The 18,363-nt window shown below is 61.6% G+C and overlaps 1 protein-coding gene across 4 annotated transcripts in view; it reads left to right on the top strand.

The window, feature by feature from the left end:
* The window catches only part of HDAC4 (histone deacetylase 4), a 286,561-nt gene that overhangs the window by 250,499 nt on the left and 17,699 nt on the right, over nt 1-18,363 (top strand). For all 4 annotated transcript variants that reach the window (XM_047846439.1, XM_047846441.1, XM_047846440.1 and 1 more), the window contains 5 exons: nt 3,622-3,729; nt 5,581-5,636; nt 7,386-7,473; nt 9,713-9,832; nt 10,608-10,705. In XM_047846439.1, coding sequence (XP_047702395.1) covers nt 3,622-3,729; nt 5,581-5,636; nt 7,386-7,473; nt 9,713-9,832; nt 10,608-10,705 — 470 coding nt within the window. The remainder of the gene's footprint in view (nt 1-3,621; nt 3,730-5,580; nt 5,637-7,385; nt 7,474-9,712; nt 9,833-10,607; nt 10,706-18,363) is intronic.

Below are 18,363 nucleotides of genomic sequence, written 5' to 3'. Positions count from 1 at the left end.
GTTCTCGGGCCCCAGTGGCCACAGAAACCGCTGCCCTGTTTTCCGCAGAGTGGATAATTGCTGCCAGGTGTTTTCCGTAAACAGGGTCTGGCGGGTGGGGCCGCACCCCCCCACCGGGCCCTCCCCCACCCCCCACCCCCCACACACGTGTGGCTTCAAAGGCCCGGGGCCTGGGAGCATTTGTAGGCTGGAGTCGGGCACCTTCCTCCGGGAAGGCCGTCTGGCACGCAGGCGCGCCGTGGGGAGCGGGTCGGTCTCGCCTCCCAGCCTGCGCGTCTCGGCTCAGGTTGCGGTGGCACAGGGGTGTGTGCGATCGCTGTGTCCGACCGCCAGCCGGGGGCCCCGGGGAACCTCTGAAGGCCGTTGTGTTGGGGGGGGGTGGGGGGGCTGCTGCTTTTCTGTGAGCGATAACGCCCTCAGGCCGGCCTGCTCAGGAGAGCCAGCGTCTCTCACGATTTCTGGTCTGGACGTCCACGCTGCCCGCGGCGCGGTGAAGGTCAGGTGTCCACGGCCAGCACTTCTTGTTAACGGGGAGAGACCCCCATCCCAGCCCCCGGCTCCCGTCGCCCTGGATGACAGAGGGGTGGGGGGCGAGAGCGGGGCCCGGGGCTGCCGGCCATCGAGGCCGCGTGGCCCGTGAAATAGCGCAGTCGGCCGTGGAGGGGAGGGGCCGGCAGGACACCGCGGACAACAAAGCTGCTTCGGCGGAGGCCGCGCAGGGGCAGAGTGTGAGCCTAATTACAGATCGCAGGGTGAAGCCCCGGGTCTGGATTCTGTTATGGAAATGAAACAAAATTGTTTTCTTCCTGAGTCTTTACAAAACTCGCTGCTTTGAAAATTATCCCGTCAGAAAGAGAATAAGCGGCCTTTACTCATGCCACCACCAAGCCCCCTAGAGTTACTTTATTTTATATCGTAAGTAGGCTGCAATCTCTTAATTCGGGGCAAATTTTTGGCCAGACTTGAAAAGGCTTGGATTCGGCTGCCCTGCAGCCAGCGCGCCATGCGAGGCAGGATTTGTAATTTGCAAAAGGGAGAGAGAGCTCAAGTCGGGCCTGGGGCCTGGAGCCAGGCAGCCCCCGCCGCGGGTGCATCCAGATCTGAGCCCCCTGCAGACCAAGCAGCACCCACCTTCACATCCGGGCATGAGAGCGCTGAGCTGGGAAGAGGGAGCCTGGGGACTCACTGGTAGAAGGCGTGAACCTTAGGGTCTCTCGGGGAGGGCTGCCTTTCGAGGCCTCTCCATGATCCCTGCTCCCAGGAGGGTGGAGAAGCACTTTGCGTGTGTGGGCTCGGCGTCACTGGTGGGGTCTCGGGAGAGCCAAGCAGACCCCGGGAGCCTGAGTGTGGGTGGGAGCGTGCGTGTTCTGGGTGCTGACGCAGGTGAGGAGGGGCCTCTCCGCTTTTCCTGAAAGTTACTCTGAAGTAACATTTAGGGTGTGGGATGGTGTTTTCAAGTTGGTTGCAGACCCCTTTTCCCTTAACTGTGCCGAAAAGAGAGTTTGAAGTCGGTGGAAGCTCCTTTCAAACCAAGTGAAAGGATCCGCTGCTTTGCTCACCTCCTCATCTTTTCCATCCTCCCCTTAAGGGGACGTGGTGTGGGTGAATCCCCCTCCCTGCTGGCCCTGTGGCCCCCTCGCTGGCCCGGGCGCCCTGAGCAACATGGCTCCCCAGGGGCCATGGTGTGCCCGGCACCGGCCGCCTCCGGTACATCCCTTCTGAATCTCTGCAGGAAGTGTCCTCCAAGTTTTCCTCTGCTGGAAGAAACGTAGCAGCCCATTTGCACTTCGGTTCCTCGTTGGAGCTCCTGCAGTGGCAATGGCCCTCCTGCCCCGCCCTCCCCGGGGCTCTTGCCCCTGGAACTCAGGGCCGGAAGGCAGCCATCCCAGGCTGGCCCAGCAGTGGCAGCCTGGGACTCCGTCCTTCCTCTGGACAAGACATCACAGGGCTCCCGCCCCGGGGTCACACACAGAGACCCATCAGAGCGTGTACCGGGCTGGTTCCCTGGGCTCAGAACCCAAAATCCTCACATTTTGAGGAGAAGTGACCTGAGTGGTTTTGCGTAAACTGCCTTTGGTCCTCGGGGGCAGCATCCCCGCCAGCCTGCCCTGGACACCCTCGTCCTCCCTCCCGGGAGGCTCAGCAGCGGTGGTGGGATGCCCTTGCCACTCGCCCGAGGACCGTCCCCTTCGACTGTAATGAATCGGTTCTGCGGCTGACGTAGGTTGGCCCGGGCCAGCTCTGTTTGAAAAGCTGCTTCCGTGACTAGCGGGACGGTATCGTTGACAACAGAAGCCGCTCTTTGAAAGTCGAATATTAATGCCGTGCAGAGTCGGCAAAGTGCAGAGCATTCTTTTGACATTTGGAAACTGTTTAAAGAACACAGAGGTTTGCTCACTGCAGAGAATAGCCGTCCTCCGGAAATGGCTTGAACCCCTCATAAATGTATTTTCAGTCGTCTCGCTTTGAAGACGAAGCTTCACGAGTTCATTGCGGGAAATGCAACCCCTGCATAACGGTCGGTGTCTTGGCCAGGCGGGCAGGAGCCCGGCTGCGCCCGGACGGACCTGGGCAGGCCCCGACGGGGCTGTGTCACCTCTGCGTGTCGCTGTGTGGGTGGCCTCGGTCTCTGGAGTCCCGGAGCGTTCAGCGCTCGGAGGGGCTGATTTGTTGGGGAGGGGGGGCTCTCAAATGGACTTCGCAGGCACCACGCTGCAGGTAACGGGCTTGTGACTGCACTGCTCCTCCGAACCTTCACCGGGCGGGGTGTGCCCCCAGGAAGGGCACATGAGCCCTACGTGTGCACGGCCAAGGCTCCGGTCGCCCCGCCGCAGATGGTGGCTCGGGGGCCCTTGGCCTGGCACCCGGGGCGGGGGAGGGGGGCTGTGTGCTCCATCTTGGCGCTCCGATCCCGCCCAGGCCCCCACAAGGTGACTTCCGGAACTGGCCGCTCCAGTTTCTTGGTCATCTTCAATGCCCACATCAGCCAGACACGTTGGACGTGTGTCTCCGCAAACAAACCAGCCAGGACGCAGACGGGAATTACCTGACCACGTTTTCCCGTGTGGGGTGCGCGGCCCTCCAGGAGGTCCCTCGCGGGCTGGCTCCTCCCTTCCCACCCCGCGCTCCCGTCAGACACGCGGAGTGGCTCATTCTCTTCAGCACAAAGTGAAGTCAGACTCTGGAGGGACCTCTGGTTCCAGTTTTTCTTAGGTTTCGTTTTGCTGTCAGCATCGCTCACCTGCCATGAAACCGAACAGGAACAGCTCTGGGTGCGCGAGACGCCCCTGCTCTGAGCCTCGCGTACATCGGGGCGATGGAGGAAAGCAGGGGCACCTCGGGTAGGGGTAGAGGTGCGCACGTCCCATTCGTGCTGCGTTTATGGTTCTCTTCCCGTTCGGTATTTTCTGCCATATCTTAAAAAAAAAAAAAAAGGTGCGGCCGAATGTGAGCTGGGTGTGTCCTATAATTGGTAAAAGAGAAGCGAGCAGCCCCGTACTGGGATTTTGCAGGGAGAGCCCCCAGACTCCACAAGCCCCCAGCTGCACGGCCCCCACAAGAGTCGGGGGGCGGGGGTGACAGGCCGAGACACGCCTCACCGCAGGGCCCTTGCCTCCACAGGTGGACAGCGACACCATATGGAACGAGGTGCACTCGTCGGGCGCGGCCCGCCTGGCCGTGGGCTGCGTGGTGGAGCTGGTCTTCAAGGTGGCCACGGGGGAGCTGAAGGTCAGTGGGGACCCTGCAGAAACCGGCCTGGAGGAAGGCTGCCAGAGGCTTTCCAGGGTGGGGGTGGGAGGACGGCCCCCGGTGGGTCCCTCTAGACAAGGAGGCGGTGACTGGGGGAGGGTGGCTCCTGTCCCGTGCGTCCCCACTCATCGACGGGAGCACCTCCGGCCTTGGTGAAAGTGCATGATAGCACAGCGGCTCTCGAAGCTTCGGTCTCGGGAGCACCTTACACTCCCGACAACTTTGAAGAACCCCGAGAGCTTTTGTGTACGAGCTGTGTCATCACCCCGACCATACGAGAGATTGGAGCGGGATTTTCAAAACTGCTTATTAACTTGAAAATAGCAGCGACGCCTGTCTTAGTGGATCAGGCGGTCTCAGACCTGCTCCTGCACGACTCTGTGGCCCCACAAGGCGTGGGCGTGCGAGAGGGGACGGCGTTCGCATGGCTTTCTCAGACAGCGGTGCAGATTCCTCCTTGATGCTCCACTGCGGTTCCGTACGTGGAAGTTTCTGGAAGATGAGTTGCAGTGCAGAACCTGAAAGGGTAGCAGTGGGATCCTCTCCTTGGCATGGAACCCACTGGTCTGTTGCAGGTTGGACAGGGCACCCGACCCAGTGCGGCTCATTTGGAAGTCCTGGCTCATGAGTTAGGCAGACACCTTCCAGAATCTCGACACAGTTTGTTGCATAGTATTTAAAATATCACTGATTTTCGAAACCGTTACTCTGGGCGCCCATCTCCTCGGGAAGGTCATCTGAGCGCAGGCAGGGGCTGGCCGTGGGCTTCTCAGATGACGCTACGGTCTCACCCTGCACCCACTTCCCCATCCTTCCCTTTTGTTCACTCACCGGGGGAACTTTCACGAAGTCAATACGTTTGATCCCGGCATCACACGTCCTCGGGCAGAGCTGCTGTCCCCTCGAGCCTGCTGGAGAAAACGGGTGGAGGGCCTATGCGTCCCTGGCATTGCCGGCTCCCGTGGCACCAGCCGCCTGCCTCCCTTGCCCTGGCACCATGGTGATGGAGTCTTAGGATGGGGGCATGGAGACCCCCAAGGGGGTGCCGCCTGTGCTCGGAACCGGGTGCGGGGCCCGCGCATAGGACAGTGTTGAGAGTGCGCAAAGCGGGGGCTCCCGTGTGAGCGCGTCCCTCCCCGAGCTGGTCCTGCAGCAGGCCCCGTCACCAATGGTCAGCCCGCCCCGGGGGTCAGCCCACCCCGGGGGCTGTTCCCAGCCTGACCACACAGCTCCCCGCGGGCCACACAAGAGGTGCCCGTGCACATCGTTTTCCGTGGCTGCTGAGCAGTGTATTATGGTTCTGTAAAGCACACGTGACTTATGGGTCCCGGGGGAGGGGAGCACCCTGTAGCCTCTGAGCTGTTTCCGCTGAGTAAATGGGTCACTTATTTTCTGCAGCGCCCGTGCCCCCTGGATCTGCGTCCTTCACGTTCAGCCCAAACTGGGGCAGGAGCCCCTTGCGCTCTGTCTGCACCCAGGGTTCCCATCAGGTGGCTTCTTGGGGATACCGGTCACGAACAGAGGGGGCCCCAGGGTGCCCTGCCCACTCCTACCCAGATCCCAGAGCTGAGCAACTCCAGGCCTTCTCGTCGGGGAGCCGTTGAAGGTCAAATGTCAGGGGCGAAGTCACCTTTCATCCTAGTAACCATGACAACCAGTAGACCTCCTTAAGAGCAGGACCAGACGTCTGCCCCGTATCCTGTCCCACGGCTGTGTGCCCAGCTGTGCTGTGACTCTGTGTCCTCGTGTGTGGTCTGGGCTCATCTTCTCACTAACGTGAAACCCGTCTTTCCTCCCTGTTTGTCCCCACCTGTCTGGTGCCGTGTGCAGAACGGCTTTGCCGTGGTCCGCCCCCCAGGACACCACGCGGAGGAGAGCACGCCCATGTAAGTAGGCGCGCGGCCGTTCCGGGCAGGGGCTGCAGGTTTCCGGTTCCTCTCATGGGAGGGCTGGGCTGCACTTGAGTGAAAATGGGGCCCCAGCTGGCACAGCTCCAGAGCCGTACAGGTGACCTTCACCCACCCACCAGCTGTGGCGAGGTGGTGGCCTGAACCGGAGGGGGCAAGGAGAGGAACCTGCAGACATCTCTAGACATCTTCAGTCTTGTACAAAAGTGGCTGGGACTTAACCTGCACCAGAATGAGTTCATGTGGTGCTTCATTGTTCTAGAACATTCCATCCAGACCCCTCAGGTCATCTCACGTGTGGCCTTTTAGCTGACCTGCTTGTGGTTTGATACCAATGAGACTGACCTTTCAAGGTCATGACCACAGGGGCCAGCTAGGTCTGGACTCCGTTTGGGGCTAGGGGTGCCTCTGACCATGCACACATCTGAGGCGCTGGCCGAGGTAGCGGGCGTGGCACGCAGATTGCCCCAGGTTTACCTGGGAGAGTCGGTGGCAGGTAGGGACGGACCCACCTGGGGCAGAGTCACGGGGACCGGACCCTGGGCCTCACCAGTCGTGTACCGAGTGCCTTGGTGCCTGGGGGTGGGTTCGCCGTGATGCCATCTCGTGGGATGTGGGAGGGAAGGGCCCTGACGCCGCTGGTGTCAGTGGAGGTAAGAGAGGGGACGTCCGGGCTGTGCCCCAAAGAGTAGGGTGGGTCGCACAGCACAGCGGGGACCGTGCAGACGGAGCCCGGCTGGGAAGCGGGGAAGCGTGGGGAGGCGGAGGCAGACCCTGTCTTCAGGAGCAGCTAGAACAGGCTGAGGAGCCGCAGGCCAAACCCACCCTCGTGAAGGAGCCTGGGGTCTGGCAGACAGGCGAGCGGGAGCCCCGTGTCCTCTAAATCTGGAAGCGAGGGCATCAGACCGCGGTGTGAGAGGGAATCTCCTTCCCGCAGCGCTGGGAGCGCGGCCTCACCTGAGCAGCCCTGTGGCCTGGGGACGCCATGACCCAGAACGCTCCGTGGCATTTGGGAGCAAGATCCTCCTTCCCCTGGAGGCCCTGTTCTGATTGGGGTCTAGGTGGTTGGGTGTCCTGAAGTGTGCGAGCCGCGTGGGCTGGAAGGAAACGGGCAGCAGCGTGCTGGGTGGGCGCCCCGCGGGTGTTCGCACGAGCCGTGGGTCGGGTCCCAGGCCCGGAGGAGCCCGCCAGGGGAGGGCTTACAGGTGGCTGGCCCGGATTCCAGAAACGGACCCCCCTGGGTTTCCCCACCTTTGTGGAGATTTAGGTGGAGGGGGCAGATGTGGAGAGTTTCAGATTTACTTGAATTGGTTGCTTCTCACCCTCCTGAAGACTCTCAGAGTTAGTCAGTCACGGGATCGATTCTTGTGTCGTCGTCGCATGTCTGAGAACGTGACAGATGTGCAGTAAGCAAGTAACCTTTGTGACCTCTGGGCCTGTGCGCCGTAGGGCCCCTGCAGAGGCCGGCCCGTGCGCGTTCTGCGAGGCTCTGGGGCGAGGAGGCGGGGTGTCGGTACATCGAGGGAGGGGTGCCCCACCCCGGGGCACCTCGGTCCGCGTGCGGGAGACCCGTGGGGGTCTGTCTGTGCCTCCGCGGCGTCAGTTAACGGAGCCGAGAGTTCACCAGACCCTCTTCAAATCTCACAGGGCTCTAGATGGTTCTGTCGCGTCTCGCGTAAAGGCGGATGAGAACCCATGTTTCCTCTCCGTGTCTCCTCTCATCTGCAGGGGGTTCTGCTACTTTAATTCCGTAGCCATCGCAGCCAAGCTTCTCCAGCAACGGCTGGACGTGAGCAAGACCCTCATCGTGGACTGGGTAAGTGGGACCCCTTCCCCGAGAGGGGCTGGGGGCCGTGCGCCCCCCTGCTTCCCCGAGCAGACAGCATCCTGTGTGCGTTTCTGCCTCCTTTGGCCTTGCATTTGGGGACCTTAACTTCCTGGAAGCTACCTCAGAGACGCAGGAAGTAAAAGCTCAGACTTGCTCCGAGTCCATTTTACAGGTGCCCTCTGCCCGTCCTGCCAGTAGCCGGTTCCTGAAATGTCTAGAGCTATGCCCGTGACGGAGGGCAGCGGCCAGAAGAACTCGTGGAGAGGAGGGTTCAGGGGGGCGGTGCCGGCCTCGACCTCACGCGTCCACCGCAGGGCCTGGGCCAGGCTCTCCCACGGCCAGATGCGGCATGTGTGTGTCAGACCCTCCTGACGGAAACTGGGTGATTACGCCCGTGTAGCCGCTGCCCCGTTTTCCTGCCGGGCCTGCCGCCTCCCCCCGGCCCCACTGCCTGGGGGGCAAACTGCGGTGTGAGAGCCGTAGGTCGCGGCTGAGCTCCAAAAGCAGTTACGCAAATGCTTGTCCCGGGGATGGACGTGGACGGTGCTTACTTTTGAATTCTCCTTCATTCTGTTTGGCATTTATGATTTATTTTATAAAATTTTTAAGGGAGAAGAAAAGCAGATAGATACCCAGGGGGGATGATCGTTTGTGCCACGGACTCCTTCCCAGTTTGGGAAAAGAAACACCAAACCCCAGCCCGGCAGAAACCGGCAAGCTCTCAGGGGCCGGGCACTGGCCAGGGGCGCGTAGATGGCAGAGGCCGTGCTTAGCGTGCTCGGGTCCTCGTCCCCGTGTCCCCATGAGCCCGGCCTCCACTCCTCCCAGAGGATTAGTTAGGGGTGCTGCCGAGATGTTAAGTGTGGAGCGGTGCGTGACCACGTGGCTAACATCCCCTCGGTCCACGACGCAGGCGTGGCCAGGACGCGGGGGGAAGTCGATGGTTGTAGGGCTGCTGACCCCGGGTGTGCGCCCCCACGGGAAAGGGCACACGCGCATGCAGGGCTGCATCTGGTGCGGAAGGTTCCCGTCCCCGCAGCCTTGGTGCATGTCTGCTCAGCTGTGGTGGCTTTCTGGTTGATGGGATCAGGTGTCTGTCCTGCCACATCTCTTCTGGTGAGCACAGATAGCTTTTACTTTTTTTTTAAATATACTTTTTTTAATGTTAATTTTTGAGAGACAGAGACAGAGTGTGGGCAGGGGAGGGGCAGACAGACGGTGGGGGAGACAGAATCCGAAGCGGCCTCCGGGCTCCGAGCTGTGAGCACAGAGCCCGACGCGGGGCCCGAACCCATGAGCAGTGAGATCATGACCTGAGCCGAAGTCGGACGCTCAAGCAACCGAGCCACCCAAGCCCTCCTCACAGACAACTGTTACAAATAACAAAGATACCAAGCAGTTCCCAGGCTTTAAAATCACTGACTTGCCCACAGCTTCTCACATGTGTGAAGCCGGCTGCCCATCCTGGTGGCCCTCTCCAGTCCTGACCCGGGCCGTGCACGGCCTCAGGCCTGGTAGGAAGCCCGGCTGCCCTGCCCCACTTTTGTGCTTTTAACACGCACGCATCGTGATCAGAAGCGGTTTGGGCCTGGGTGGCTCAGTCAGTTAAGCGTCCAGCTCTTAGTTTCGGCCGAAGTCATGACCTCGTGGTTTCGTGGGTTTGAGCCCCACACCGGGCTCTGTACTGACAGCACAGAGCCTACTTGGGATTCTCCCTCTCTCCCTCCCTCTGACCCTCCCCCTTCATGCTGTCTCTTTCTCAAAAGAAAGAAAGAAACTTAAAAAAATTTTTTTGATATAAATAAAAATTAAAAAAAAAAAAAGCAGTTTGCTGTTCGAGCCTGGGGCCCGGGAGCCCCGTGCTGTGCGCCCCTGTCCCTCCCGGCCCCACGGGATGGCCTCCTGCTGCACCCCAGTGTCCGGCACAGAGCCGACACCTCACACGTGCTCGAAGGGGAACGGCTGCCGTCCGCTCCCTCCTCACAGACGTGGCAGTGGCCGGACGGTTTTGTCTGGGAAACCGTGGCCTCTGGGTGGGGCTGAAACGCCGGCCTCTTCCCCCTTGCCGGAAGCTGCACTGCGGCACGGTGCCGAGGCCGAGGGAGGCAGACGAGGACGCAGCCTGGGGCTCTACTTTCTGTCTCGGGGCCCTGCGCAGGCGCCCGGCCACGCCGGGAGCCCAGAGGCGTCCCGCTAGCGCTGGGTCCTCTGCTCCCTGCTCTCCCAGGACGTGCACCACGGAAATGGAACCCAGCAGGCCTTCTACAACGATCCCAACGTCCTCTATATCTCCCTGCACCGCTATGACGATGGCAACTTCTTCCCGGGCAGTGGGGCGCCAGACGAGGTGAGCAGGGGCCACCCACCCGCCCGTGTGCCGGGCCGCTCTGCAGGTGAGAGGGCAAGTGGGCGCAGCCCCTGCACGCGCACAAGCCAGGCCTCCCTGCTCGCGCCCATCCCAGCGACGGCAGGCAGGCGTGGGCTGGATTCCATCACGTGCCCACGGGGGCTTCATCTGGCCTGCGGTTCCAGGGACGGACTGGCCCTCACGTCTGGCTCCAACGTAGGCAGATGTGAGAGAGCCCGGGCACCCTTCCTCCTGCCCATTCCTCTCGTCCGTCCGTTGGGCAGGGCGCCGTGCTGTCCCTCAGCTGTCCGGGGCCACACGGGAGGGGGATTGGCGGCTCACGGGCTCCTTCACGGCGCCCGAGCCCCCGGCAGAGCCTGCCCTCGCCCTGAACACAGAGGCCCTGACACCCGGGGGAGAAGTTTAATCGGACTCCGGGCCTTATTTCCTGGAAGGAGGTAGGGAAGGATAGCCTCCTGTACTCGCATTTCTGTGCCTCTGTTGGTGTCTATGCCGCAGAGCCACAGGCCTTCAGACGCTGCTGGGCCGTGGCCAAGGGAGAAGGGCGGCCCCACACCCCTCCAGGCACAGGTGGCCGAGAGCCCTCTCCCCGTTGTTGGGTCCTCGTGTCAGGGGCCCTGGGAGCACATGCTGGGGAGCACAGGACTCAGGCTTTGCTGCCGGGCCACTGAGCCAAGAGCCGTAGGCCTGTGCCACCGGGGCCGGGTGCCCTCCAGTTGAGGGCCTGTGACACGAGCTTCTCTCTCCCACTCAGGTGGGCACAGGCCCAGGTGTGGGCTTCAACGTCAACATGGCTTTCACTGGCGGCCTCGATCCCCCCATGGGAGATGCGGAGTATTTGGCGGCCTTCAGGTAAGTGTCCCGGCTTCTTGTCCCACGGGGCACTTGTCAGACAATCGGGGGTTCCACACCAGTGTCCCCAGCTCTTGCTCGGTTTTACTGATGTCCTTGGACCTTCCTCTTCCTACACACACACACACACATACACACACACCCCCGAGGCCCCTCTCGGGCAGGCCCCTCCCCCGGCATCCCTGGGGGCCCCGCACAGGGGGGCATTTCTGTAGCAGCCTTTTCTCTTAGTTGGTTCTCAGAGCCTCAGCTGGAGTCTGAGACTGTCTTGTCACCTCTGTTCGGCAGCAGGTCCGTCTTGGGCTTTAAGAGAGACACGGAAACCCTTCTGGGTTTTGACGGTAAGGAAGTGACTGAAGCCCGGGTGAGGACTTCAGTGCGGGGCTGAGAAAGGTGGATGCTTTCTTCGGAAAGATTTCATGATCTCCCAGCTGTCCTTCCAGTGAAGTCCTTGTGGGACAATGAGAGGCAGGAATCCGTGTCCCGCCTTCCCTGCTGCGGTTCTGGGGAGGTGCGGGGCCACCGTCTGCCCCGCTAGGACAGAGCTGTGCGACGGTTCCTTTAAACAGAGTGTTTGCTTTTGTCCTGAAGTGGTGATTTCTCCTGCGATCTGGGCCAGGTTGAAGTAGTTCCTGCGACCAAGCACAGACCCTCAGCAACGCGGGCTTTCTGCCGCTTGTTTTAAGTGGCGGCCTCTCCCTTCTCCCCAGAATGTGGGGTTCTGGGGCCCCAGGGCCCCGTGAGGAGAAGGGTGCTGTTCAGCGTGCTAGGTCTCTCGGTCATCGTTAGAAAACACTGTCGGTGCGCTGGGAATTGGAGCCCCGTGAAGCTTCCTCCCTGCCTGTTTCTCGAATTCCCTGCTCCCCTTCTGCCGTAAATCTAAAGCGCACGCGTGTACGCGTGATGCCTGTGTCTCTGTGGACATGCGTGTGCATGTATCCGCGTGCACAGGGCTGTGAGCGTGTAGGCGCGTGTGCAGTGTGTCTCTGGCGGGGGTGGCTCCGTAGGAGGACACGTCTCTACACGTTCTGCCGTAGCATCCGCCGTGTGCTCCGGGGGGCCCCGCGGGGGCCACGGGACCCCGCGTGCTCGTCTCCGAACACAGTTCCGCTCCCCAGACTCGGAACGGTTGTTGGCTCTGGCACGATGCATCGCCGCGTGGATAGAAGCTCCTTCCCAGCTGCTCGTGGTTCACGGAAGCAGCGGCTCAAATTTGGTTAAGTGGAGGCAGCAGGTTAGCTTCTCCAGCAGCGAAGTCGGTTTTTACAATCGCGTCCGTCCCCTCCCCAGCTGGTTTCTCTGCCCTGATCTCCCCGAGTCACTTTTTCCTTTAATCTCATTGACTTAATTTTGATGTGTCTTCCTACCCCTCAGCAGATACAATGCAATCTTGACAATGGCGTGCCTCGTTTAAGGGAGAGGGACTCCCCCAGCGGGTACGGGGTCTGGCAGTTTGCCCGTGTGCCTGGTTAAGAATCCACGCCACGAAATCCGAGCCCGTGCAGCGCCCGCGGCGGGGGCCTCGCTGCCGTCCGCGGAACGCCTGTGCCACCTTGTCACCCCTCGGCCCGAGAACCCGCCCTCTCGGAAGGCCGCTTGGAAAGTAAAGTGTCTGGGCACCTGCCGTGAGGGCCGTTGGTTGGCTGGGGACCCCAGGGCACGCCGCGGGCAGAGGGCGGCGCTGTGCTCGGCTGGGCTGGCCGCAGCAGTGGGGGCAGCTCTGTACTTCACGTCACCCCTGCTTTCGGCCGGGCTTCAGCCGCACTGGGTGCTCTGGGTGCTCTGGTCCCGAGACGGGGACGCCCAGCACCGGGAGGTGGCCCTCCGGCCGCGGGCGACCCCCCTCCCCCAGCCGCCCGCCTGGGGCCAGCCTTTAAGATGAACCTTTCTCTCCGAGTTGCTGTTGACATTGTGTTTTAATCTTCTGCCAAGCGCGTACATGATGATACCTTATCAAATGAACTTTTTAAAGCTTAAATAGCCTCTTTGAAAAGGAAAATTGTTTCAGGGTTTTTTTGGGTTTTTTTTTTTTTTTTTTTATTGATTTCAATGTAAAGTAGCACTTTGAAGTTTACAATTTATGGTTCCCTGGGCATCGATCGGCTAGGGGAAGAAGGGTCAGGATCCGTCTTCCCCTTTCTTCTGTGCGTCTCCCCCTTTCTGGGGGCCCCTGGGGACAATGCGGGCCTTAGAGGCAGCACCTTGTTACTCAGACCCACGGCCTGCCACGTTGCGTTTCAGGAGATCAAGCCTGGGATGAAGAAGAGATAAGAAAATTGCCCCTAATGAAATCCAGAAGTGGCGGCACTTTCTCCTGGGGCTCAGACTTGAGGACAAAAGGCAGCCCTAATTCAAACCAGCCCGTGCCAGACGGGCTTTGAAGTGCAGAAGCAGGGGCGAAGGCCCCGGCGGGCGGGCGGGCGGGCGGACGGAGAGGATGCGCTCTCCTTCCCCTCCCCTACCTGCCATCCGGTGTCAGCGCTCGGCAAGCGAATCTGGGATTACGTGTGCTTTTAGATCACAGCTTTGCTTTAAATGTGCTCTTGTAAAGCGTATCAGAGATGTCAGTGAAACGGGATATTCTGAAGTGGTAACTTTAATCTTTTAACGAGTCGCGATTTGCCTTTAAATTGAGCCACTGGGTAGATTCGCGTCCTTTTCCACCCAAAGACGGAGGCTCTCGGAGCTCACGTTACTTCATAAGCTGTTTTGTGGGAGTTTGTTCCTTTTTCCTCCTAACGAAAAATTCTTTACAAAATCGTTTTTAATTGTTATTTATTGTTGTGAAATGTGCTTGGCGCTTCCCGTGTTAGCCATGGGGGCGAGCACAGCTCGGAGGCACCCACCACGCGGGTCTGTCCACAGAGGCTCTAAGAGTCCAGGCCTCGCTGTTGTGAAGACGTTGGATCCAAACCCCCGGACCTCGTTTGCTAGAGGCAGTGATGGCCCTGGGAGGGCGTCCACACCCCTTCCCGTGTGGAAACTTTCCCGGAGGACGTTCCGTGGTGACTTAGAAGCAGAACGTGGCAGGTCACGTTGAGCCAGCCCTGGTGCCTGCCCTCGAGGGCGGGGCAGAACCAGGACAGCAGGGCCCCTAGGCTGTGGGGCTCGCAGGCGGGTGCAGTGACGGCCGTACTTGGGCACCTGCTCGCGGGGGCATCCCTGCGGGAGCACACCTCCCAACACAGACCTGCCTGTGTCGGGGGCCGCCTCTGGGGGCCGGGACCATGGCCCCATCGGTCAAGCGTGTCAAGGGCTCTGACCAGGTGACCAACACGGCGGGTCTGTGTGTTCCACGGCTGTGCTGCGGGAGCCCCGATGAGGACTCGGCCGCAGAGCGGTCAGCTCATACTTGTGGCTCGGAGTCGGGTGCCGGGGTGAAGCCAGGGTCCTGCCCAGAGCGAGGCGGGAACCCGGGACAGAGCACAAGGGTACTGAGCCAGAGACCGAGGTTGGCTTTGCGGCAGGAAGAGGAGGCAGCTGGGAGAGGCCTGGGCCGCGGTGCCTGAGGGGACGGAACTGTCATGCGCGGCCCGGCAGAGACCTGCTCCTCAGGCCGGCTGTGGGTCTGTGTGGCGTCCTCAGCAGCCCCACCGCCTCTGCTGCTCGTGCCCAGGGGTGCCCCGTGCTGGGGAGTTGCAGGGGAGCGCCGAGATGGGTGGAGGTGGCCAAGAGTGCAGGCCCGGGGACAGGCCCCAGGAAAGGAGCAGGACAGAGCTGGGAGCACATCGGGATGGGACATAGAGCTGGGAGCCCGTCCGTCGGGGTGGGGGAGCACGTCGGAGCAGGGCAGCCTCAGGGAGCGTGTCAGGACACAGCTGGGAGCACGTCAGGGCCCGACAGCCTTGGGGAGCCCGAGCACAACCGGAGACGACGGTGGCAGTGGGGCCGTGGGCAGCGAGGGACGGGTACCGTGTTGGCAAGACCCTGGATGGTGAGGGGTGTAGAGAAGCCGGCAGAGCTGGGTGCCCCACTTGGCAAATGACAGCCAGACAGGAGCAGCAGGGAGGGGCAGGGCTCAGAGCAAGGTGACCTCCCCGCTCTCTGAGGAGGCAGCAGGGGGAGTGGAGGGACATCCCCACCTCCTGAGGGCAGAGTCTGGGTTAAGAGAGCGCAGAGAGCCTGGAAGTGGGCAGGGTTGCAGAGCTGGGGGTGCAGAGGAGACGGGGGCGGGTGAGGGCCCGGCCTCAGTGCCCGGCTTTGCCCTAGCCACCCACTCAGTCCTGCTGGCCGCGGTGCCTGTGGAATGGAAGGAGCAGGACGCGGCCGTGGACGTGACCGTCAGGGACAGCCAGGCCAGAGCCCGTGGTTCCCGTCGTCATCGTTGCTCTGACCCTGACTCCCAGCAGCGTTCGAATACGGGATGGGCAGGCACTCCAGCCGCGTTCTGGGTGACCTTGGTGAAAATGACAGATCTCGGTGGCTCTCAAAACATGGAGCTCTGACGCCCCGAAGCCCCAGAGGCCAGGCCCAGCGTGCAGGTGGTGGCAAATCCAGATGTCAGAGCAGACACGCCAGCCCTCACGGCAAGGATGTGCACAGCATCCAACAGTAGGAATTTTCAATTATCAAAATGCCACGGCTGGTAAAATCGTGTCATCAGACACCCAGGGCACCGAGCTCCCGCGAAACCGGTTCGGGCGATTCAGCAACAGCTGTTGTGTGTCCGTCAGGCGGCTCCCGCTCACGTCAACTCTGGCTGCAGACCTTGAACTACAGGACCGAACCCAAAATACGCGACGAGGACAGAGCAGAAGGCGTTGTCGCGAGAGCCCTCGGGTGCCACGTGACAGGGGAGGTGTGTGGGCCGGTGGTGTGGACCAGGCTCCTGGGGCACATGGAGGCCACCCCCCAGCTCCCCAGGTGCTCTCGGGCACAGGGGGGCACGGCCCCCGGAGGCAGCGCCACTGGCCCGAGGCTCGTGACCACCGCGAGTTTGGTGGGTTTTGCGTGGGGCCCTGGTTGGGGGACAAACCAGAAAGGCCGTTTCCTGCCAGAAGCAGGAACCAAGGGCAGAATCGGTCGCTGCGCGTGGACTCCCCGTGGGGTTTGCAGGTGGCGAGTTTGTACGCCTTGCATAACCAGACGTCACGGGGTGGCTTACGAGGAACGTTTCTGTTAGGTGTAAGTGCCCCGTAGGTCCGCCTGGCTGTCGCTCCCACAGGCAGCCGGGACTGGGAGCAAGCGTCCCCCGTGGTAGCAGATCGAGTTCACGCTACCCCACCACGCCGGCTTGCGCCTATCCTGGGCACGCAGCCGTCCTCTGCGGAGATCCGCGGTGCGGACACGGACAGACGTGTGCGCCAGCTGGCGGGCGCAGAGTGGCCGGGGAGCCTCAGGCTTGAGGGAGGCCTCGGGAAGGGAGCGGGCAGCGTCCCAGGGCCTCCCGTGGGGCGAGCGTGCAGCGAGGCGCCAGGCTCTGTCACTCAGCATTGCTCCGACCATCTGAGCTCCAGCCCCCAGGGCCAGGCCATGCTGAGGGGGCTCTGGGGCCATGGGACCCGGCGGCGTGGCTCCTGAGAACCGGGTGCCCTCTTCTCTCCCGCAGTAAGGGGTGCACCAGTCACGGGCACGTGCCCACCTCTTCTCTGGGAGACGCGCCTCCTCCCGCGTCTAAGCAGACGGTGGGGAGCGTGCGGCTCTGGGAAGCTCCCCCCTCACCCCTCTGCCTTCACGTTGCCCTGAGGAACGTCCACGGTGGCCCCACAGGAGCGCTCACCTGAAAGTGATGATTTGACAGAAGGCCTGCAGTAAATATTGACATCTTGTTTTCAGAGACCAAGTTGCTTGTTAAAATTTCATTCTAGAAATGAAACCTGAGGCCAGATTCCCATTTTCTTTGCAACCGTGAAACATAGATGTTTTGCACGGGGGTGGGTCCTGGATGGGATGATGACGTGGGGGTTCTAGAAGGCCGATGGGACCGTCAGGAGGGCACATTCAGCTCCTTTCCTAGAGGCCAGGAAGCAGAGTCCCATGGGGCGGAAGTGACCTCTCCCAGGGCCTACCTACCGAAAACCGGCCTGGAGACCCACCGTGCGCCCGTCTGGCACTCACCACGTCTGGTTTTCGTGGCTTTGGCAGGTGATTGAGATCACAACCTGCGGGGCTCCAAAGCCGGAAGTAAAGCGAGAGTGTGTGCTCGTATATCAGCTGCCCACGCTTGCGCGTGGCCGATGGGCCTGTGCCCCCCACACCCACACAGACACGTGGGGTCAGCCTGTTTCGCGTCTTGTTTTTCACTGGCTTTTCAGTGATGCCACACAGCCAGCGTGGGCGCCGGGCGCTCTCTTGGTATTAACTTCTTCCGTGCTGTTTTTGTTAACTTTGTGGCGGGGGGATTAGGAACAAAATAGCTCAGCAGTCCTTCAGAGCAGAGAACAAGGCCCACAGCGCGCGCTGGCTTCCAAACGGCTGCTGGAGCCCTTTGTGAACGAGCCGGCATCTACAGAAAACGTCCGTGGTTCTCATCGCCAGGATGAGCCAGGCACGTGGCTGAGACTGTTCTGCCTGAAGACAAAGTTTAGCGAAAGCCGCTGGCAGGCAGGTGCCGATCGGCCTGGGGCCGCCGAGAGCCACCGCGCGCGACCCGGGTCCTCAGAGGGGACCGTCCTGTGTGGGCGGGAAGGCGGAGTGCGTCCCTGGTCGTGACGTGGACACGGGACGAGCACCGGGACCTCCTCGCCTCCGGTCTCCGTGGCAGGGCGCCGAACCCCAGCTGTGGCGCGTGTGCTGAAGCGGACGGTTTGTGTAAAGACTGCGGTTTGCACTTTGCGTTCACGGAATCTGAGGGCTTGTGCTGCAGCGTCCCGGCGGGCAAAGGTGCTCAAATCCAGGGCCGGTGTCTGACGTGAAGGATGCTAGCAGCGTCATCGCGGCAGAGTCTGAGGCGGACGTGGGCCAAATCCCACCTCGAGTCTTTTTAAGTTTGAGTGGAACGGGCCACGCGCATGTGTTCCCGTGTGGCTGTGGCTGTTTTCGCACGACCAGGGCCGTGTCGGGTGGTGGCGACAGGCCCCATGGCCCAAAGACTCCGTTTCCTCTCGGGCCCTGGGCGGGAACACCTGCTGGTCCAGACTCACATGCCGTGCCCTGCAACCCCTGACGGACGGCCCCCACGGCGCAGAACCTGCTGGAAGCTGCCCTCACCAGCCCGTGGCTGAGGCCGTCCGGACACAGCTGTGCGAACGGGGCCCGGCCTCAGAGGAAAGAAAAGTAGAAGCCGCGAGAGCCTCCAAAGCCAGCCCTGACCTTCTGGGCCTGCCCAGTGGGAGGTCCCAGAAGCGGGCTCCCGGGCCGGCCGAGGGCCTGGGGTGAGGTCGGTGGCAGACTCTCTCGGTGCCTGACGTGACCAGAGGGAAGCCCGGAGGCTCCTCCCCCGTCACAGACGCCCTCCTCTCGGACGGGCTCGCTCGCTGGGTCTTTCGGCGCCGGCCCGCGCGTGTCAACGGGTCTTAACCTCGTGGGCTGGGGTTTTTGTCTCTTCCGCTGCCTGAGGTCAGAGGGACGTCTCAATGCGATCACGTCCGAGAGTTGTTCCCGAACGGAGAAGCGGTTCATTTTTGGTTCTGATGGCCCAAGCTGGTGCCTTATGGAGTTGACTTTGCTGACTTAAGTGGCGCATTTCGTGGCAAATTTTATTTTACAACACAAAGCAT

The sequence above is a fragment of the Prionailurus viverrinus genome, unplaced genomic scaffold (assembly GCF_022837055.1).
Source record: "Prionailurus viverrinus isolate Anna unplaced genomic scaffold, UM_Priviv_1.0 scaffold_39, whole genome shotgun sequence".
In the NCBI taxonomy this organism is placed as follows: Eukaryota; Metazoa; Chordata; class Mammalia; order Carnivora; family Felidae; genus Prionailurus; species Prionailurus viverrinus.
This window is presented reverse-complemented; position numbering and strand designations above follow the sequence as displayed.